Genomic DNA, 23,525 nt, shown 5'->3' on the forward strand with positions numbered 1-23,525 from the left:
ATTGTATTTTATTATTATATTGTAAGTGTAAGCTGTGGAATTAGCAGAAATTGGCGACATTAGCTAAATTCCAGTTCAGCTTTTTCGAGAGTCCTGACCTAATAGACGTGTACTCCAAATTTTGTGTCGGTTAGTAAAACTGGTGTCTAAAGTGTGTATCTAATGGTAACATTTTTTTTTTTGGTAACTTTCCAAGAATCCCTGAAATGATGATCAAACTTCAATGCCATGTTTGGCCCACATTAAACAGCTTAAGCAAAAAAATAGCCTTGGGAATTATTGTCGGCCATCTGTCGTATGCGGTCCAACTTTGGTAAACAGTTGAGTTTGTTTTTTTAATTAGTCATGGAAACTAGCCAAATTGAATTAATAAAAATCTACCTCTTCAACTTCCTGTTTATTATTTTTTTTCGTGTGACCTACAATGATGACATACTGGTGGAAAGGAAACTTTTTCGTAATGTAGCTTTTTTTTCTTTTTTTTTTTGTAATTTCACGTAATAGGATCGAAATTATTTTGCAACAAAGTAGTATTGAGTGATACCTCAAACAAAAGCTTTTGATGAGCACTTTAAAGATTTGTAATAATTTGGTCAATATACTTTCATAGTTTGACACAATGACCTAAAAAATGATTTTACTTGGAAATGTCAACAATCTCCGCCACTGAACCTCACTTTACCTTTCGTTATTCATTTAATTATACCTCACCTTACCAAATATGTGTGAATTTTGGAAATGGTCTGACGGCAAAAGGGCCTATTATTGTAGGGTGCTGCTTCATATTAATTTATTAAAACACTACAGAAATGACATCTTAGTGGCATGTGGGTGAGTAGAAAAAGAAAGCAAGAGGTTGGAAGCTTTTGGAGGTTAGTTAGTGCAAAGAGTGTGCGTTTATCTAAATTTACATCATTTCAACACATTTTCATCAGGACTTAAAGAAATAAACAGGGTAAGATTTTTTTTAAACAAAAAAATGTTTATTTTATATAGAATGTAAAGGCTACAGTCTTCAAAGGAAAAAAACGTAGAATATAATTAAATATATGGAAAATTATAAGTGACTATAAACAGACTTTTAAGCATGCAGGTTCAGTGTTAAGATTAAAAAAAATGTCTCTTTAATGGCACTTGGAGAGGAAATGAAGGACAAAAGTGTATAGCGGAGGCAAAACCAGCATTTGCTCTTATGTAGAAAAAAAGCACATTTAATCTATTTGCTGAAAATAATAATAAGAGTAATGGAAGGAGTTTTAGGGCCACACTGAAACCAACAAAATACTTCAACAATTAAGTTAGATATAAGAGAACAAAGGGAGATTTATTTGTGTTTACTTATTGAAAAATTTGGGGGAATGTGTTTTTTTCTGGGGAAAATGTTATAGAAAAAAAAGTTATATGACAAGAATAAAGATGTCCTTGTGAGAACACAATTTGAGAAGAAAAAAGATAAGAAAAGGAATAAAGTTGTAATATTATTAGAAAAAAACGCTATTACATCAGTTATAAAAAATATATTTACAAGTAAAAAAGTTGTAATTTTATGCCGTGTTTAGAAAAATGAACAGATTTATCTGAAAAAATACATAATTTTATAACAATGAAATTGTAATTTGTCAATGTCAAAATCCATACGTTAAGATTGCAGAAAATGTTGCGACAACCTGACTTTTTTATTGTAATATCACTATGTTCTATAATGATCAAATTTACTCTTTTTTGTGCAAAATCCACACGATGTTTTGATCTCAAAAATATAAATTTTCTTCTCGTAATATTACACCATTATTCTCATACGACTTCAGCTCTTCAAACATTGATTTTATTTTCAGCGTGGCTCTAAAACAACACAAAAAAATCGTGACTTAAACGAGAGCCGAGCCTTTCCGTTGTGTGCTCGATGTCAAATATACAAGACACATAAGTCGTGAGTGGTTTTCTGAAAAATAAAAAGACAACTTTAAGGCTTCAAAATTAATCTGGTCTAATATGTAAACCATTACAATATTTTGCACTTTTATACTGTGATGCATTTGAGCAGATCCAATGACGTCAAGTGAATACTGATGACTAAATACTGTCTTGTCTTCAAACATGTTGAAGAATATAAATAAACACTGGTGTGGTCTTCTAGGTGTGCATTTTGCAAGAAAATCCGGTGACATCATCTAGCAGTGAGTGGGCCAAACTAGTCATAAACTAAACACTCCGTTCTTAAAGAAAAGTGTCATTAGGCATCCTCACTAAAAAAAAAAAAAAAAAAAAAAAAAAGCGCACAGTCAGCAATTTACACTTCGCTCTACGATATTTCCTGTCTATTGTTTTTAGTTGGTATTGCGGCGAGCGCTGCGCCGCGCTGTTAAAAACAACAACAACAAAAAAAACGAGGTTAAAACTTAGTGCAGCAGTCTTCTCGACTCTTAAACTTCAAAACGGCAAAGTTATAAGTGGTAGCCATCATGTAGATCAGCTGGTGGAAGAGAACAAGAGAAGGTGGTGAGAGAACATGCCGGCGTACTCGGACCGTCACCTCGCAACGTGAATAATAAATGGATCACACATGAGTCTAGACACGCAACGTTATGGGACACTCTTTCAGACATTTCCATGTATTCAGTTGGGTCAAAGTTCATGAGAATTTAGTAGGATTACGTATACAAAGTGTTGTCATGATAGTGGAACCGCTAAGGCAGTAGTTGGTTTCCTTAAGAGCGTCGTTTTGACTGTGAACCCAAACGTCGCCTCATGTTACGTAATCACAAAACAAATTGATGAAAACGTTTTCGGATATAATTACAATTATTTCAAAAGAGGGACTGGCAAAAAAATGCTAAGTGAAGACCATTTGCCTTGGCAAATTCTGAATTGCACAACATCAGGGGAATTCAAAGCGTTAACTCATTGATTAATCGCAAAAAAATGATTGCATTAATCATGTGTTGACGCAAATTAATCGCACTATTCATTTTGACCACAGATTATCCTTTAGCTGACAGCGGATGGTTACGTTAAAGGTAGCACAGGTTGTATTGCGTTAAAGTAAAAGCATTTAATAAATGTTTTACATTGTATGACATTCAGAATATTGTATTGAATACAGGGATCTTTTTTTTTATTTTTCATTTTAAATTATGCAAGTAATTAACTGTTTAGAAAAAGAGGAGAATGAGAGTGTAAAGTGGATTCAAAAAAATGTCGAAAGAATTAACACATAACGGGTGCTCTTCAAATTTGGCGGGCAAAACATTTTGATGAAAAGCCTTTTTAATTAAGCGATTGATCAAAAAGATGTAATTAATCTGATTAAAAAAATAATCATCAATCATTAATACCCTAACCTCAGCCACCATAATACTATGGGGATTTAAAAACAGTATTTTATTAAAAAAAAAAAAAAAAGGCCAATAAGTGCATTAATAAGTTTGATAAGTCACTGTTATAGAAAACTACATCCAATTAACCCATTTTATAACCATTGCTAACATTTTCCTTTTTGGCTAAACATCACTAATATGATTGCTTTTTAGTTATACATTTTTAGATATCCTGCTTTTGGATCATATTTCCTTGAAATTTGACTTTGTCCAATGCCAAGCTTCAAATGAACTTTTTGTACAAATTCCTTCTAACTTCTCATGAGAACACATTGCTAGCATACTTACACATGAATTGCTAAAATGAAATGAGTACAACCCGCACACATTTACACGGAACACATTTTTGTGTAAAGGATTTCTCACCAGAGCGATGACAGTGGCTCCGGCTCCAGCGCAGGCTACGATGTACAAGTGATATGACAGGTAGAACTGAGAAAAAAAAGAAGAAAAGAAAACATTGCTTCAGTAAAAATGCTAACCACAATAACAATAATGTTGTTACTTGCTGTAGATTGCGTCTCACCTCGCTGGTGTTGCAGATGTCACCTAGCGTGGATCCGCAGGCCTTCCCCGGTGTTGCATTCCAAGGGATGATTCCTGAAACATATCTACGGGTCATTTTCAAACTTAAACCCCGCATCCAAAAATCGAACCTTGGGTTAAAGTAGCCCCAAAACCACAGCTACCCAATGAGTGGGTTACATACACAACCTAGCGTTGTCCAGATTTTGTTAATATTCCAATCTCGGCCGGAGGCCTTTTGGTAGCCTTGAACTCAGTTGCCAAGATGTCCGCCGCATCTTACCGTACTGACGGACGTCCACGCAGATGGAGTCGATGTCGGTGAGGTTGGACACGGACGACTTCATGGTGGCGCAGGTGGACCACATGTTGTAGAAGAGGAAGACGGGCACGGCGGAGAAGCCGAACACGCCCAGCCAGGCCACGCCCAGAATGTAGGTGAGGAACACAAACTGAGGACACACACACACCCACAACATCAGAATCCATCACACACATTAAAATTATTTTACGATCAATGTGTATTTATGTACATAATAATAGTAATATAATATTTGTAGTTGTTTATTGTCAACAGTTTAAATTTAATTAACCATAACGTTATGAGTACTGTATATCAATGACGATAATGATGATAATGTCTTAGGTGATGAAATAATGAAATAATACAAATTATTTTCATTGTTAATGTTTTTTTTGTTTGTTTTTTACATTGAATGTAAATTTTCGGGAGCCTACAAAAGGATGTTATTATAATCATAAAAATAAAATAAAAATTTATTTATAAAAGTGTTAGTGATAATATTATATAGAAATCAAATTATTATTATTATTATTATAAGAAAAGAGTATTTTGATTTATAAATGTGCTTGTATTAATATATTGGAGTAATAATACAATGTTACATCATCATAGTTAAATGTTATTTTTATAAGGGGTACGTATTTTTCAAAAAAAAAAAAATCCGAAATAAAAAATATTTTTTTCAAATTATAAGAATAATTTCTTAAATAAAATGTGCTATGAATAATAAAATGAAGAAAATAAAGTGTATTTTTAAAAATTATATTGTATTGTACATGTATTAATACCAAAGCCATAATATAAAATAAATTCATACATATATATATATACACCTTTTTTTCCCCTCTTTTTTTTAAGTATATTTTGGGCTTTTTAGCCTTTAAGTATCTCACAAAACTAAGCACAGCCCGCATATTTCTGAAGATAATCCAAGACAATGAAGAATAGTTACTGTACATCTTATGTACGAGTAAATGATACACCCATTCATATAAACACCTGGCAACAAAAGTGAGTATCAATATTTTGTGTGGCCACCAGTATTTTCCAGCACTGTCTTAATTTTCTACATATATACATAAAAAAAAAGGGGTCATGATTAGTCATAATAAGGTCAAAATATTTGCAATTTAGTGTGTCTGTAGGGCTCCGAAACCATAAAATCAGGTTTGCTCCAGATCTTTTGTAATGGCTCATCTAACCAGGTTATAATTTTTATTTCGTTCCCTTGCATCTATAAAAAGAACCGGTTAAGAACCGAGATCATAAGCAACCATGAGGTGTGCTTGACTTTCCCACAGTTCATCTTTTTCCTCAACTCCCGACAATCAGCTGCCGCATGCCGTCGGGCTGTTTACAAAAATACCATTCCGCTGATGCAGCGCCCGCAGATGGTGGTCTTGAACTCGCTGTGCAGCTCCTTGACGGCGCTGGTGGTGTAGAAGCCCTCCGCCAGCAGGATGATGCCGTACAGGAAGAAGAAGGAGGCGATGCCGTAGATGACGTACTGCATCAGCTGTATTCTGAAATCAGATGATAAAGCAGAGCGGCTGCTCACTTTTTGCTCCGAGTGTGGAGAGACACTTGATGATGATGATGATGTCTCTGGAGGAGCCGGATGAACTTTGCAAAGCAACAGAGGCCTCTAAATCAACGCGTGCACCAAACATGTCATTCCTCTTTTATTACCCAGGCTAATGGACGCTTTGTAACAAGGTCCATATTAGGACAGCTCTGGTCCAGTATTTGGAAAACTCTGCCGACTATAAATAGCCAGAAAAGGAGTTTGCTTTTTGTACATTTCTACTTTGGCTTTCTGAGGAAGATTACATCGCACACTGTGGATTCAAACATGCAACTCTAAATCAATGAATTAACCAATCAGGAGTTGAGCAAGACCCATGAATCTCAAAAAGACAGTTTGGGGAACTGCACGCTTCCAATTTTGTGGAAACGGTTCAGAAAAGGCCCTTTTCTGTTCCAATATGAATTCATGTTGCGTTCAAGAAAACCAGGAAAATCGGAAACATCCCGCCCAAGGCCTGACATTTGAGCGTGTCAAAGGATTTAAGTCAAATAAAAAACAAGACATGATTAACAGGGCTTTTAGACTTGATTTGTGTTTTTTATAGATTGACTTTATGCAGAGAAGTTACGGCGCTATATTTAGACAAAAGATTCCATGCAACGGATTGTGATGAATGGCATCCATTCTCTATACCGCCTAAATTCATTAAAGTCACAGCTGCGCTTTTTGAACCTAAAATGGTCATAATGAAAACCCCCCAATAAATATTATATTTAAATACATGTTGCATTGAATCAAATGAAATGGTCCCTGGCAGGAAAAAGTGAGTAAAAGTGGGCACTTGCTGCATATTTACTTCCATTTTTATTGAATACTTTTGCCAATACAATGCAGTTTGTAACTGTCTATTATATAAAGTAGATTACAAACAATGAAACAAAGTGAAATATTTCATGATTTATTCTATTTTATTATTGGATTTTGTTAATTATAGCTTACAGGAAAAAAAAAATTCAAGAAATGTTATTATTACATAAGAAATAAGTGATACTTATTGACTACAACTGCTAAAATTAATGAACTTTTCCACTCCACTCAACTCACTTTTATTCATAGAGCACTCTAAAAACGTCCAAAGTTCAAATAAAGTGTTGAATAAAATATATATAAATAAAAGTTGGGAAAAACAAACTGAAACAAAGGCCGAGTCTCATCATAAAGTTATATGCTCCCTCTTATGTGTTGAGAGGCGAGTGGCAATAATTTAAATCAACTGGAGAGGAGAGGCTGGCTGACTCCAAAATAAAGTACATTAAAATTATCCAGCTGCAATGTGTTACTGTTAAAGGCATGATTTCCTGTTTCAAAAGTGAGTGCTATCTAAAAAAAAAAAAACACTTCAGGTGCCTGACGTGAATTAATTGCCGCACCAATTTGCCAATCAAATTTTCTACACTCTAAAAACAGTTGGGTCAGAAATAACCTAACTACGGGTCAAAAATGGACCGATCCTCTACTTGGGTCTATTTGACCCAACTTTGAGTTTGTTTTTTAGTGTAAAACTCATAAATATTGGTCAGATCCTTTACTTGGGTCAAAAAAAATGGGTTTTTAGAGTGTACAATATTCAAACTTTTTGAGATGCACCTGTATGTACTCAGACACGGAGCGTGTGCGTTATCCCACTTACACGTCGGTGAGCATGGCGTGATCACTGGCGACCTTGGAGAAGTGACTTTCCAGGATGCTGACGGTTCCCGTTAGCGCCACGTGACCGCAGCCGCAGAAGAGGGCCACGCCGGAGAAGCACAGGATGGTCGCCACCAGCGACGCGTACGGCACGCCGCCTAAACATTTGATGCAGCACTCGAAGCAACCTGAACACAAAGCAAAAACAGAATAGAGCGGTCAGAAAAAAAGTGTCACTCACAACATCAACAGGATCGTAATGAGTAAAACAACCAAAAAAAATCTAATTTAACGCAATCAGTCTATACAAAGTACAAAGTTTATATACAGTATTGTACCGATACCAGCCACCGATACTTGAGACAATAAAAATGTGACATCGAGTAAGTCCTCCTTGGCAGTAGTTTGTGTTATACTGTGGCAATTTAAGATATCAGCGAATCATCTGCGTCAAAATGAAATGTTTTGTTTGTCTGTTTACATTTGTTGTCATTGTGCTAAATGAATTTTTTTTCTTCTTCATTTTTTAAGAGTAACTGCTTTTTTAGGGGCTCAAAAATGTAATATATAGGATAAATGTGACTGAAAAATTATATATATATATATATATCCATCATTATTAGTTTTATTAATTATATCCTGTGAGTGGTCTTGTATTTTGGTCTTGTATTTTTTATTGTCATTTTTTCTTGAAATGTATTTTATAGGATGATTTACCATAAAACATTTTACATAAATGTATCTAATTTTATGAATATTGAGAGGGATCATTCATGAACTTCTGATTATTTAATTTCCGCTTAGTTTTGTTTTTGATAAACAAAAAATTTGTGAAAAGTATTCATTAACCCATTCACTGCCATTGACGCCTATTCATTTGAACTATTTCTATTAGTTTAACATTTTTTTCCCCACTTTTGTTAACAAGAGTATGAAAACCTATAATTTTTTTATTGCACATTTAGAACAGATATAAAATTTGTTATTAATCGTGAGTTAACTCGTGAAGTCATGTGATTAATTACAATAAAAAATTGTAATCACCCGACGCCCCTAATTTTTAATAATCTTTTCTTCTTCTTTTTTTTATCGTGAGTTAACTAGTAAAGTCATGCAATTAATTACGATAACCTAATTTTCCCCAAAAAAATCTTAAAAAATAGATTTTAAAAAGAAAAGATTATTAAAAATTAGGGGCGTCAGGCGATTAAAAGTTCTCATCGTAGTTAATCGCATAACTCACGATTTTATATCTGTTCTAAACATACAATAAAAAAATTATAGGTTTTCATTCTCTTGTTAACAAAAATGGAAAAAAAATTAACTAATAGAAATAGTTCAAATGAATTTTTTCAAATGAATTTTTTTACATCAATGGCAGTGAATGAGTTAATTTCCCAAAATAATAATGGCAATAAACTCTAGCAACAGCCTAGTCTGCAAAGTTTACTTAACATACAATGGGAAAAAAAAGAAAAAAGATTGAATCACATGATTTAAAGTTAAACCTTTATACTAAAACCAATTTCTAAATGACTTTACAACAAAATGATTGCCTTCAGCTTATGAATTCATACGCTCGATCAAAAGTCTGGCATAGCTTAGCTTGGCCTATTAACATATTATTTAACATGTCTCAAAAAAGCTCATCTGGTTTTGCGTCAAAAACATCAAAAGCTGCGAATGTCCTTGCAGCTTGTCATGGAAACGCACATGAATTTGAAACCGATGGCAGCCCCCATGGAGACCATGAAGTAACCCACAAGCGTCGCCTCCTCTCGGGTGGTCGCGTGAGGCCCTAATCACATTCAAACCAACCAATTGCGGTGTGTTTTCCATCTCCTGCGCGCGTGTGTGTGTGTGTGTGTGTGTGCGCATGACAGGATGTTGTCGTCTTGGACGTCCTGCTTATGTTTGAAAGCGTGCGTGCATCCAAAATGCTCTAAAGATGCTCAATGATGATTCATGTGCACTACAACGTTTGCTTCTTGTGACCGCAACTTTTGAGTCCTGATTTTCATTTAGCTTTTTCCATGAGACTTTGATGGTTGGATGTTTGGTGGCCGAGTGCTTCTAAGCAGCTCTCCAACCGCCGGCACTTGAATTCGACCGCTCATCCGGACTGTTTGTGTAGTTGGGGGTGATGCTAAAATATTTGTCTCAGGCTGGGAATCAGAGGCGTCTCCGAGGTCTGAAAAGATGTGGGACAAAGTGTTCCGAGCTTTTCTGTTTTGCTGGAGCAAACTATCCGACAGGAAATACTAGCAGGTGTAAACATTTGCTTTCTTTGGTCGAGAGCGCAGGGTAGAGGATTTTTCTTTGGAAGGAAAAAAGTCTGAGGAGCAACTTGCTCTGATTTTTCATTAAATGGAAATACTCAGATATGCGAACTCATAGACTAAAGAATTCTGTGTTGTTTTCCTAACCCACTCACTGGGTAGCTGTGGATTTTGAGACGATTGGGTTAGCTAACCCCAAGGTTGGTTTGATTACCCAGCAAATTGGGTTGAAGGGCTGAAGCTAGACACTATTTTTATACTGGATTTGACCTAAAGTAATCATTTTAGAACATACTGGTGAACCAGTCTGTGCGTCAGGAAGGGCTTAAAAAATTGCCAAACAATTGAATTATGAGCATCCATTTTAAGTCAGTTAAAAAGAAGTAGGACAACAAGAGGACTGAGGAAATGAGACAAAAACACAAGGAGGCGACATAGAGCAAAAGTGGAGGTGCACTCTAAAAACACTTGGGTCAAAAGTAACCCAATTATGGATCAGAAATGGACTGATCCACTTTATGGGTCAATTCGACCCAACTTTCCGGGTTGCTTCCTACAAAATGATCCAATGTTTTTGACCCAAGTAAAGGATCTGACCAATATTTATGAGTTGTTTTATGCTGAAAGACCCATTTCTCGACTCAAAGTCAAATCAACCCAAGTAGAGGATGAATTCATTTTTGACCCATAGTTGGGGTATTTTTGACCCAACTGTTTTTAGAGTGAGGCAAAGGCCAAACAAGAGGCATATGATGACATGTATGCCAGGCTGGACAGTAAAAGTGAAAAAGAGCTTTACAGGCTGGCCAGACAAAGAGATAAGAGATGGAAAGGCTGATTAAGGATAGAGATTGAAATATGTTGGCTCAGGCTGTAGTGAACTAGATAGATAGAAGTATAAATGACGATGCGATAATTTTTTTTACATTTCAATTAGATTAACATAGAAATGGTTTGGATTAGGTTAAGGTCAGTCTGCAAATAGCCGTGGTTTTACTTTTGTAGCAACAAAACTCAGCTGTGAGGCTAATGCTAACGCTAATGCTAGCGCTAATGCTAACGCTAATGCTAAATACGCTGACCACATCACTATTGTGCTACTGCCTATACATCTCCAAGTAGTCTACTAGCTCGGTATGATGATTAAGATGGTTAAAAAGTTACATAAAACATCATATGTCTAGTCAATAAAGGTTTAATCATCTTCTGAAAAAAATAAATTGTCTCCTGATGCAACTTCCTGGGCTATGCCATGACAGCTACTTTAGCACACTTCCTGAACAGACTTTTTCAATGTCTCTGATGGACACGTACTGTAGGAGGAAAAAAGGTGTTCGGGCTTCACACAGGATATTGAACCCAGCTGCAAAGTGATCCGAGTTATTTTAAAGGAGGAAGCAATACATCACTGTATATTGGCTGTGATCCATCAAGCGGCTTGAGAAGCAAACATCGAGACATGGATGGATAATCATATTACAGACATTTTATTAAATATCAACTTGGTGTGAAATATTTCCTATATTAAATAGTTTTAAAATTTTAATGGAAAAGCAAACAATATGTAAGAAAACAAAAGGAAGGACTTTTGAATTCTATTTTGCTACTGTTCTAAATAGGCCCACGTGATGCTTAGTCAGAAATATGGTACACGTGCCTTTTTCAGATTGGCCAACCTTTAAATGCTCATTAGTCGGCTGCAAAATACGATTAAACGCATCTTTCCTCATGCAGAGCAGACATGCCGGCTGCTCTGTAATCAGTGTGTGTGACACACACGTGTTTAAAACATCAGCCAGGCCGGACGTGCACCTCGCAAAGGGGGCGCCTGCCGACGCTTCTCTTTTCTGTATTGAACGTCTGAAAAGTTTACAAGCAGTCGTCTTACACAAATACCGTTCTTTGCCCCAGAGTCAAATCTATACTGCAGATGGCTTATGCAGCTGTGTGGGTTTGACAAAGATATATATTTAATAATAAAGTATATATATGTGGAAACATTTGCAAAACTGCTGTTGAGTGCAAAAAATGGCCGCCATGAAGCACAAAGGTTTCTTACAGTTGTAGTTGTAGTGTTTTATATCAATATTAACAGTGGTAGAATCATTGTTATTGGCTAAGTATGTAAAAATTGGTCAAGCTATTGGAATGTCTGCTGGTGTGCTTTTAGTGTGCGTAGTTCGATAGCGCCCACCTGAGGGAAGGACCTGGAAGAGGTGGTGACCCGGATGTGAAGGGTCTGGGAGAATTTTGCCTGCCCTTGTCTTGCTACAAATGTTAAAATGTTACTTAAAACATTGCCTGTATAATTAGTTAATGAAGTTTTGTTTTTATTTTGTTTTTTTTAAACCCTCTGAAGTATTTTTTATTATTATTTACTATGGGAAAATTTGCTTAAAATTTGTATTGCATGTGCATTGTCCAAAATATCATGCATGCCTATGCATTTAAATGTTTCTATATATACAGTATATATGTTTTCTTATTGAGTTTGACAGCTAACAAATCCCGTCGGCCATAATAGAAAACACATTGGAAACTTTTTTCCCCTCCGCCTTTGATGACTTTCACATGGTTCCGCTCTCGCCGCCGTACAACACTCCTGCTCGGGTTAGACTCGTGAAGGCGACAGGAGGACGAGGAGGGGCAGACAACTTGTTTGTGTTGAGCTTTTATTTGTCACGCTGGCATCACAAGGAGAGAGATACTTGTGTCATTGTGTGAGAGAAAGAAAGGGGAAAAAAACAGAGGCAGAGGCCAAGAAGTTTGAAAACAAAGACGTGTCTGTGTGCGACTCGCCGCTCTCCATCACGTCCAGTTCATTCAGAGCTCCGCTGAGAACCGCGGCAAAGCTTTTTCCGGCCAACCGCTGGGCTCCAACCCGAGTCTAACACGCAGCGCTTGGCCTCAAGTGGCCAAACCACTTAACACACACAAAAAAAAAGGAAAAAAAGTGTTTCTTAGATGGAAGGAGGATGGGTCAGAGGGGCATCTTTGCTTTATATGTCATCGCAGAGACATCACGCAACAATCCTGCAGCTGGAACCCCGGCCCGTAAACCCCCCTCCTCTACATCCATCCATCCATCACCACCAACCACAACATGGCTGCGGCCTGTCATCACCACAAAGCTAAAAACCTTCCAACAGCTGGGAAGCGTAAATACAGGGCACCCTCGGAATTATCGCACAATCCAGCCATCCATTTTCTATTGTGCTTGTCCTCATTAGGGCCGCCGGGGGTGAGCTGCAGCTCATCCTGGATGACTTTTGATGTACACCAAGGACTGGTCGCCAGTCAGTCACGATCGTATTCCTGGCGCACTTAATTATTAAATTAATTTTGTTGCCCTGTACTTGTGACATGTGCAATGACACTAAAGTCCGAATTCCATTCATTTTTTTCCAATAAAAAGGAGAAAACCCACATAGCACAGAGACTGAGATTTGAACCCAGAACCTAAGAACTGTGGAGCAAACATGCTAGCCATTAGTTCGCCTTTATAAGTAAATTTTTTTTTAAAAACAACAATAGATTTATTGATTGTGAATGATAAATCTCAATTGCATTCAATTGGAGTGCACTACTTGGAGGCTACCAGCAGAGGTACTGTTGAGTCACTTGCAACTACTTTACTGTTAAATGAAGAAAATGAGGAGCTACATCCACGCTTTGGCTAAACTCCTTTGTTTAATACAAGACTGGGACTGTCACGTAAAACAGACATGTTCTCAGGTGTCTTAATAAATGGTCTCTGATATATTCTTCTCTCAAAATACAACAAAGGATAAAGAATGAATACATACTGAATATCACCTTATCACACTGCTGCATCGCTTTGGGTGTTCCATCTCAGGTTAAAAAAAAATCAAAATAATTATACATTAAACAATTAACCTTAAAGCATCACTTTCTGTAGTTGTCAAATATTATTTTCACCAACAAAAAATGGCTCTGCTGAACCTTCAGTTATTTCCTATTGTTGTTCTTTCAAATTTACACCATCTCAGACTAAACAAGTGTGTTGCCATCTAATGGTCGATTGCAGGATTACACGTGATACAGACAAGAGACCAAGTTAGAGTTATTAAATCAGTAAAATAGCGGGACCACAAACCCGTAATGGAGCTGGGATTACTCTATACCATAATAGGCACCCTTTAAAATATTAAAAGCTTAAAACATTTCAAGAACAAAAGTGGTTGTGTGAGTTTTGTTTGCATTCCTCAACTAATTTGTGAAGCAGAAAATAATTATTTACTACATCACTACTACGAAAAGATGCGTCACTATCTCTAAACCTACAGTATTAAAAAAAAAACAACAGTGTCATCCTAACATACAATGTTTTTTCTGTGTGACTCAGGTTCTTATCTGTATACATTTTTGTTTCTGTTTTATTAGATCGTCATTTAACCATATTTGGATTCACAAGTTGAATATCATCCTTGAGCCCCCCATAAAAAATCACCATCCACATTCTAATCTGATGCGTTGCCCTCATTGCTAACAGATGTGTCAGTTTACAGCTCACTATTGTTTGCTGGCGCTCTGATGGCAGAGCTGCCAAAACACAAACATCTATGAGTCTTATTTTCCACACTGGATCCACTCTGAGGGCGAGCATTAAAAAAGCGATGATGGCTCTAATGGCCTCCCTCCAGAGACAAGGCCAGTCTGAGTGAGAGGAAATTTGTCAAAAGTGGCCTCCTTGTTTACTTTGCTGAGACGGCAAGCACCAGTCGTCCGATGATAGCCGCTCACAGCACTTCATCCATCCACAGGTGAATATTCACAATGAAAACACTGGACTAAAAAGTTAAATACAACTGAACTGTACTTATAGTGATTCTTCTGCGCGCCACTAGAGGGAGCCCCCATACCACTAGTACCACACATTAGAGAATCACAATGTTAAGTGATTCAAAGACACAATGATAAATGTACTGTACTATATTGTTATTATGGTATTGCATTACCACTGCCAAAGTTCTTTCTGTATTCCTAATATGTCATTAGTTCCTCCATTTATCTACAAATGTGCACATAACCACTAATGATTCAATCCCACTGCTGAGTTAATGCTATATATTTTCCTCTTTAGTGTGCATGGTACTTGTAGCAATCTGTTCTCAAGACAAGTCATTTATCTTTGTCCCTGGCGCCTCCTCTCATCCACCTCATTAATCATTCGTCCCTCGCAAAAGACCCATTGAAACGCGCCCCGAGGTTTGATTGAACGCATTGTGCGAGCGCCTCGTTGTCATTAAACGTGACGTGACGCAAGAAAGATGACAGGCGAAGGAGGATTACCAGCTGGAAATGTCTCAAGAGAAGCTACGCATCAACAATTATACTGTGGAGCTGGGTGGCGCACCAGTAGGTAACCATGGTAACGGGCTGCTGAATATAGTGAAAGTAAGTTTGTAGTGAGTTCAATTCCCAATCAGTGACGGTGTGAATGGTTGTCTGTCTCTATTTGTGCCCTTTGATTGACTGGCGACCAATCAAGGGTGTAGTCTGCTTTTTGCCTGATGTCAGCTGGTGGGACGGGCTCTAGCTCCCAGCAACCTTGAAATGGAGAAGGGGCACAGAAAATGAATGATTGGTTGGATGAATTGACATCCATTTTATGCAGGGTATTTTTATTTCAAGAGTTGTCCAAAAAAAAAAAAGTCGCAAATAAAGAATTATTTTAAAGTTGGGACGGCCTGAGGTCTGGTCTTCACTTGCTGCCTTGTTTACATCTCTTATGGGCCCATGGCCAATTGACCGATTTGTACTGCATAAAATGGCTGTAATTCCTAAATGAATGGTAAATGGCATCCAGTGGAAACTTGATTTAACAGAATAATTGGTGGAAAAGCATTTACAGCCTGTTGTCCTACATACATACTCTTTTCGTGGCCTAAAAACAAAAGAGCAGAAAATGATTGTTTTGTACTCTTTTTGTAGCCTAAAAAAGTCCAGGACAATACAAAATGATTGTAAATGTATTATAGAATAAGACAGAATCAGTAGATATGACATGCTCCTTTTGAGCTGCATGCTTATGCCGATGCTAAGCTAATGGCCATGCTTTTCATTACTTTTAGTGGAACAGCTAACATGGCCACCACATATGTACATACATTACTTTTGACAGGAAAGTCGCCCCTACCAAGATGGCTGCCGCATTGGTTGCACTTTTTTTTGCCTGCTCTAGTTTACTGTAATTCTCTTCATCTATGACATGAGAGCAGTTTAAGACTGAAAAACGTTGTTTACTAGCACTGTGGTGAATTGTGGCCAATTATGAAAGTTTGAAAGCTACTGCACAAAGGTTGCATTTTGAGTGGACTGGACACTATTTTCTGTCCGTTGAATGGGGTCACACTGTATTTGCTTTTTATTTAATTTCTTCAACACAAATCCATTATGGCGACAAATAAAAGCAAAATCCATCCTTTTCAATCTCATTTATCCAATTCAGGGTTGGGTGGATTAGACCCAATCCCAGCTGATTTTGGGTACACCCACAGGTCGCCAGTCAATCTCAAGACACCATTCACACCATCACTGAGTGGGAATAGAACCCAGGTGAGTACACTGCAATGCCAATCCAGAATCCTATAACCTTTGTCCAAATACTTGTGACCTTAACTCAGCTACTCTCAGACGTTTTTCAGAGACCAAAGTAGCACCGTGAATATAAATGCAGATAGATTTCTGATGGAAGTTGGCGAACCCAAATAGGACCCCAAATTTGAGGTGTCAAGAAGCTCGGCGTTCCCCATGTGAGGTCAGTCAAACGAGGTGTTGGCGATGGTTCGCATGTCTCTGCTGTGATCTTCCATCTCATTTTTGGGTAAAACACTGAAGAAGTTGAAGAGGCGGCGATGTTTAGACTGCGCACACAAAGCAGCTTGTTAAAAATAACAGACAGGCGAGGGCCGACGGCGAGGGATGACCGGGGCGACGGGGGATGGGGGGTAGGGGGGGGGATCTTGGCAACGACGCGGAGAGCGGCCCTCGGGGGCATGCTAATGAGAGAAAGGCCTTTCAGCGGGGAGTGGGACGAGGGGGGGCTGGATTGGGGTCTTCTCACGGATACCAGACTTCGGAGAAAAAGGGGAGGCCTCAGGGGTCAGGGAAGCGAACTTAGCAGGGATCCCACAACACAACAACAAATGGCCGCACTAATCTTCGGACTTTTTTCTTTTTCATAGTCGGCCCTGTTGAACACCGGGAGAGCTGACATCATGCTTGTAAAGACGAGATGCTTCGTTTGAACTCGTTTTATGGTCGCATTAAGATGTTTATTGAATCTGTATTTTGTAATAGCCCAAATCTAATTGTAGCATGAGTTCAAAAACAAATTAAAGTGACGGGTTTCAAAGTACTGAGACTAATCAGCACTATCCCCCTGCAAACATGGAAAAAGTATTTCAAATGGGATTACTGTATTTGAAGTTTGCGACAGATATGGTTGCATGGTTACAAACACAATGAGCAGCGGCAATAATAGTGGTCACCGGGCACAAGACACACTCAATTACCGCTATACTCAGTGTTTTTCTATTGTATTGTATTGTCTTGTATTTATATTTATTGTTCTGTATTTATTTATATTTACTGCGTTAGCATACTGTCTGACTGACCCACTACAAGATTTCACCTAAGTATGAATTTGTGTTACATCCCTGCCGCCCTAAATCAGGTGAGGCTAAGGCAAAGGCAGGCAAGATTATCTCAGACCCTCAACATCCGGGTCACCACCTCTTCCAGCTCCTTCCCTCAGGTAGGCGCTATTGAACTATGCAAATAAACCCCCATCAGACATTCCAATAGCGTTTTCTCTTTTGCCATCAATTCCCTTAAAAGTTGACAAAAAATTCCATAGATGCATTTTTTTTGGTGCCAATTTTGCACATTCCCGTGTGACAGTATAACTGTATTGATTATTGTAGCTTCTGCCCTTTACATATTTGCATAACTATCGTTGATCGATAAAGTGTTACATACTTGGCCAATAAAGTATAATAAATAAATAAATAAAAATTAAAGTGTTACATACTTGGCCAATAAAGTATGATAAATAAAATCAATAAAATAAATAAATAAAAATAAAGTCTTACATAATTGGCCAATAAAGTATAATAAATAAATAAATAAAAATTAAAGTGTTACATACTTGGCCAATAAAGTATAATAAATATAATCAATAAAATGAAATAAATAAAAATAAAGTCTTACATAATTGGCCAATAAAGTATAATAAATAAATAAATAAAAATTAAAGTGTTACATACTTGGCCAATAAAGTATGATAAATAAAATCAATAAAATAAATAAATAAAAATAAAGTCTTACATAATTGGCCAATAAAGTATGATAAATAAAATCAATAAAATAAATAAATAAAAATAAAGTCTTACATAATTGGCCAATAAAGTATAATAAATAAATAAATAAAAATTAAAGTGTTACATACTTGGCCAATAAAGTATGATAAATAAAATCAATAAAATAAATAAATAAAAATAAAGTCTTACATAATTGGCCAATAAAGTATAATAAATAAATAAATAAAAATTAAAGTGTTACATACTTGGCCAATAAAGTATGATAAATAAAATCAATAAAATAAATAAATAAAAATAAAGTCTTACATAATTGGCCAATAAAGTATAATAAATAAATAAATAAAAATTAAAGTGTTACATACTTGGCCAATAAAGTATGATAAATAAAATCAATAAAATAAATAAATAAAAATAAAGTCTTACATAATTGGCCCAAAAATTATAATAAATAAATAAATAAAAATTTAAGGGTTACATACTTGGCCAATTAAATGATTCTGATTTAAATTCCGTAGTACTCAAAGAAGGATATAAGTGATAGCAAAATACCATAATAAAAGAATAGGAAATCGTCAATCCCTGTCCTGGCTGCTCAGTAAAATAAGGTGAATGTTAAAAAAATATATATCATTTACATAAAAAATATATTTAATTTAGGCAAACAGCGATTTTTACCTTAACGACCCTGTGTCCAAGCAATAAAGGTGGAACTACAGCATGACAGGAAATATCAATATGTCTCCAGGCCAACAGGTGGCAATAGTCTAAACTTGTCATTATTAATAAATTAGAATGTAAGGAGAAGCAAAAAAGATAAAGTATTACTAGCCAAGTGTGAGCGTCGCACACTCAGGACTTGATCTGAATGAGGATGAAGGCCCAACAGAGAAGCAGAGAAGGCCTCATTGTGGCTTTCACACAGCCAGCTTGGCGACACTGAATGCTCCTCAGTCGGCCACAAAAGACCCGCACCCTCGGTTCTCAGGCAGCCGGTTTGGTGCCATTCAACGTGGCGGGACAAAAGCAGCAGCAGAACCAAGAAGCATTGAGGGTGTGGTCCACTGGCGGTGGTCCACTGGTGAATAAATACCGTGTAGTGAAGTGACACAGTTCCAAATACCACTCACTGTCTGCCTCCAATCAAACTCATTGATTGCTTAAACAAAAAGCACAGGACACAAAGTCATTACAACGATCCATTCACTTGCTTTACTGACCCACTTATCGCAGACAAAACAAATTCAATATGTGAAAAACAGAACAAAAACAAGAGGGGTTATCCATTAGTTTCACCTGATGAGCAACAAACCGATCTTGATTGAGTTGAGGGGGTCAGTGTCCGAAAAAGCGATATTTTATCCAAGCAGGAAGAAAGAAGAGGAAAGAGGAAACGCCACAAGGAGTTGATTTATATGAAGCCTCGTGCCTCTTCGGGGCTTAGTAAAAAAGAGAAATGCATCCTTCTCCGCTTGAATGCCTTCAAAGGCTCTTTTGCAACGCGTTTTACGCTCACATCGCATGACTGTAAATCATCAGAGGGCTCGTGTTGTTTCAAAGCGCTCAGAAGCTCACAGAGCTCTAAACTGAGGTTACTTGGCACAGGCCTGCGAGCTACCAATATAGTTATATATACAATATACTGTACACATGGCAACGTTATAATAGTTTTGGATTTTTATTTATTTTTTGACTTTTTTTTGCAAATGTTATTTAGTTAGTTTTAAATACTTTTTTAGAGCGGGCTTGTTAGTTTTTATTAGTTTTCATTTTTCAAAAATGTCTCATTTTAGTTTAGCTTTTATTAGTTTTGGCATTAGTTTTAATATTTTTAATAAATGCTTTGTAGAGTGTGAAATTTAAAAAATGAATTTAAGTTATTTTGTTGTTTTTTGTGAACTATAATAACCCTGATACACTGTAGCAACCAATACGGCATCCCAGGCTTTTTTTGCACAATGGTAAATAAATACATGGAGAAGTACAAATAACTATGGGTGTGCCAAAAAATTGATTCTCATAAGAATCGCGATTCTCAGTTAGTACGATTCAGAATCGATTTTAAATGTCCCAAAATCGATTTAATTGAAATTATTTTATACTGTCTTGCTTTTGTCTGCGTGTGCGCTGTTCATGTTGTACCTGGTTTGGCCACTGAGGGGCAGTGTGGTTCCACGCGGTCTGATACACTGTTAAGTTGTAGCCACATTAGAGAGTAGAAGGAAAAAGTCACGATCAAATTATTCCAATAAAAGTTGTTTTTTTGCAGTGTGGAACCGTTCTTTTGAGTGATAAAAGTGCCACGAGTAGCGCGCTAATTAGCATTAGCCAGTCAGACTGGAGTAGATCGTTACAATTCCTTGCACATCTATAGATTGAAGCAAAAATCATTGCCAATCAAATCATTTTGAATCAAAAATCCTTCTTAATCGATTCTGAATCGAATCGCAGACCCACAAATCGGAATCGAATCGAATCGTGAGACATTCAAAGATTCCCACTCCTACAAATGACGCAAAGAATTATTTTCACGTTCAGTTACAATGCACAGTATTTTGCACAATTCTTCCCATTAGATAATATATTCGACTATTACTTTATTAGTTACTATTAGATTACTTAGACCATCTCCTTGTAATGCTTTTTTTTTGCCTATAATTAATTTGACAACTTCATTATATTTCATGTAGAATTAATACTTTTAAAAAACACATTTTACCACTTCCTTCAGGTAACAACAAATCACAGCTGAACGTCACATTAACGTTACAGAAGTTATCAAAATAATTCTAGACAAAATATGAACTGTTTCCTGCTGAAGATGGCTAAATAAGTAAAGTATCCATTTAATGTCAGCTGGGATAGGCTACTATTTACTACGACGTACGCTCATAGACAACAACAAGGCGCTCTAAAGCAGCCACACCAGAGTAAAGGGAAGGTGCATTTTGTAGGCTTAAGCTAGCTAGCTCCCCAAGTGCAGGTCACACGCTGATGCAAAATTAAGATGCAGTAGTGGGGGAGGGGCTACACAATTGAGTACCACACGGTTCTCGGTATATGGCACATGATTTCAGCAATTATTTTCTAACATGGATAATGTATGTAGAAAAAAAATCTCCGAATTCACTTTATAGGGTCTTTAAAGTCATGTGCAGAACAGGTTGCCACACGTGCGGGTTCAAATGTGTTTGGTGTACCAAAGTACTCCTACGCAGGCATAGCCCCATAAGAGGAACATTTTGCAGCACTAAAGTAGTAGCGTGCTCCTCACATTTCAATCCTTTCCTGCTGTTCTAACGAGCCTTTGACCAAACAATGGCCAAACAACCGTGCCTGACTCAGCACCATTCCCATTCTAATTGCATGTTTGTGTTACAGTCTTATTAGGTCTGGGAACGGTCTCCAGCCATGTTTTCTTCAGTCGTCCTTCCAAAAAAAAAAAAAAAGACTGAATATGTGGCTCATCCACAGGCGCTGTGGTTTTTGGCTCACGGCACGTGGCAGGAAAAGTGTGAGACAGATGCTCCAAATTACTGCAGGCACGCTTGGAAAGATGTGGTAGTGAGCAAAATGACAATTGTAAGATGTTAATTGACTCATTTTAATGAGAAATTTGGATTGCTCATTGCATTTTCCATAATAATTTTTAATGTTCAAACATAAAATCATGCTTCCGGGCTACAGAGAGCTCATCTTACAAAAGCTGACCAAAATAAAAGGTTACTGTGAAAAAAAAAAACAACTCTATTTTTCACTTAGGATAATGGAGGGTAATAAGCTTGCTTTGCTTCCAACTCATATTGATCTTACATTACAGAAAAACGTGACGCCAAATACGCACACACAAACTGAAAAGTGCCATAACGGGAAAACTATGTTCGCATTTGTTTATGGTCACTTATATGTTATTTTGTATTTTTATTATATAAGATGTACAAATATAATGACGGGGGATGGGCAAGTACTGTTACCAGGTATCAGTATCAGGCCGATACGGATACCTGACCTTATTTCAAGGCGTCTGTACTCGCAACAGCGGTCAGTATCGTGGCTGTTTTGCAATCAGGAATTAGAAATCAGAAATTGAAAGAATAGAAAATGACCAATAATTTCATGCAAAGAAAAATGCTACATTGTGATACGTTGGTCTTTATTTAAAAATTTCTGTCATTGTTATGTATGAAAAGTACTAGTGGTGTTGGTACTTGGTATCGGTATCGGTGGCTAGTCAAGAGTTGAGAACTTGTATTTGTCTGGTGTCTGTCTGAAAAATATGTGGTATCAAAAATCCCTACTAATGACACAAGACGATCTTTAAAAAAAAAAATAATAATAATTTTAAACACATAAAAAATCTTTATTACTGATATATTTCAACATTACTTTTAAAAATTATATTAATATATTGTAACTAATATGTTTGGGATAATTTGTTTGAATAAACATTTTTATTTTGAAATTTAAAAAAAAAATCATAATACAGTACTTTTGAATGACATTTATATACAGGGTGTCCATAAAGTCTCTTTACCATTTCAAAAATGTATTAAAAATGCAATTGATTAGATATTTTATTTAGATTTGTTCTATTGTATTCAGCATTTATTAAAGTTTTTTTTACCTCTTTTAATACACTTCTACATGGGCACCATTAGTTGCACGAAGCACATCAAGACGTTACTCGATTTCTTGCCATGTTTGCTGTAGCATAGCCTCATCAATTGTGGCAATGGCATCAGTAATCCTTTGCTTAAGGTCAGTAATGATAAACGCTCTGTGTTTTTTTTAAACACTGAATACAATAGAACAAATCTGAATAAAATATCTAATCAATTGCATTTTAAATAATTTTTTAAAATGGTAAAGAGACTTTATGGACACCGTGTATATTTCACATTAATTATTTTTTATTTTATTTTAAATATATTTTAACTATTATTATTATTATTATTTGTCTGAATATAGTTTTTATTTTTAAATGAAAAATCATAATGCAGTCCAAAAAAATAATAAAAGATGTTTGTTGTTCATCTGTCGCAGCATGACATGTCTCAAAGCGTTACCTGCCAGTAAATCCCATTCCGTGCGGTTAATCCCTTACATGCCCCCAACACCATTGCCATAAGCATCTTTATATTTAGCTCAGAGCGACAGCCAATCAGCAAGCTTGAATAACAACGTATTCAGTTAGCTAAAGTCGGCCAGTGTGAGAAAAATCATGAAAGCTACTTTAAAAACAATCAAAGATATTTTCCCCCTTTATGGAGGAACAATGTGTTGACACAGTGGACCCATATCTGTTATCCCTTACATGGTCATGCAGCATGAACCGTCATTCACCCCTTACTGATTCTGACCACAAGCACGTGCAGTCCTTTGCCAAACACCACAACACACACGCCGAGTCCATGTTCACGGATGACAGTTTAAACTGATGCAGGCCTCTTCTGGACCGGAGCTATCGGAATTGGAACGCAC

The 23,525-nt window shown here is 36.7% G+C and overlaps 1 protein-coding gene across 2 annotated transcripts in view; it reads right to left on the bottom strand.

Annotated features, from left to right (window-relative positions):
- gpm6bb (glycoprotein M6Bb) overlaps positions 1-23,525 on the bottom strand; it is a 38,811-nt gene that overhangs the window by 3,116 nt on the left and 12,170 nt on the right. The window contains exons 2-7 of one of the 2 annotated variants that reach the window (XM_077579682.1): positions 7,425-7,611; positions 5,573-5,729; positions 4,186-4,354; positions 3,904-3,977; positions 3,744-3,809; positions 730-2,473 (exon numbers count right to left, since the gene is read on the bottom strand). In XM_077579682.1, the coding sequence (XP_077435808.1) occupies positions 2,393-2,473; positions 3,744-3,809; positions 3,904-3,977; positions 4,186-4,354; positions 5,573-5,729; positions 7,425-7,611 (734 nt within the window). In that variant the 3' untranslated portion in view covers positions 730-2,392. Of the gene's footprint in view, positions 1-729; positions 2,474-3,743; positions 3,810-3,903; positions 3,978-4,185; positions 4,355-5,572; positions 5,730-7,424; positions 7,612-23,525 lie in introns of those variants that run through there. The other variant, XM_077579681.1, reaches the window with a different exon arrangement.

The sequence above is a fragment of the Vanacampus margaritifer genome, chromosome 11 (assembly GCF_051991255.1).
Source record: "Vanacampus margaritifer isolate UIUO_Vmar chromosome 11, RoL_Vmar_1.0, whole genome shotgun sequence".
NCBI lineage: Eukaryota > Metazoa > Chordata > Actinopteri > Syngnathiformes > Syngnathidae > Vanacampus > Vanacampus margaritifer.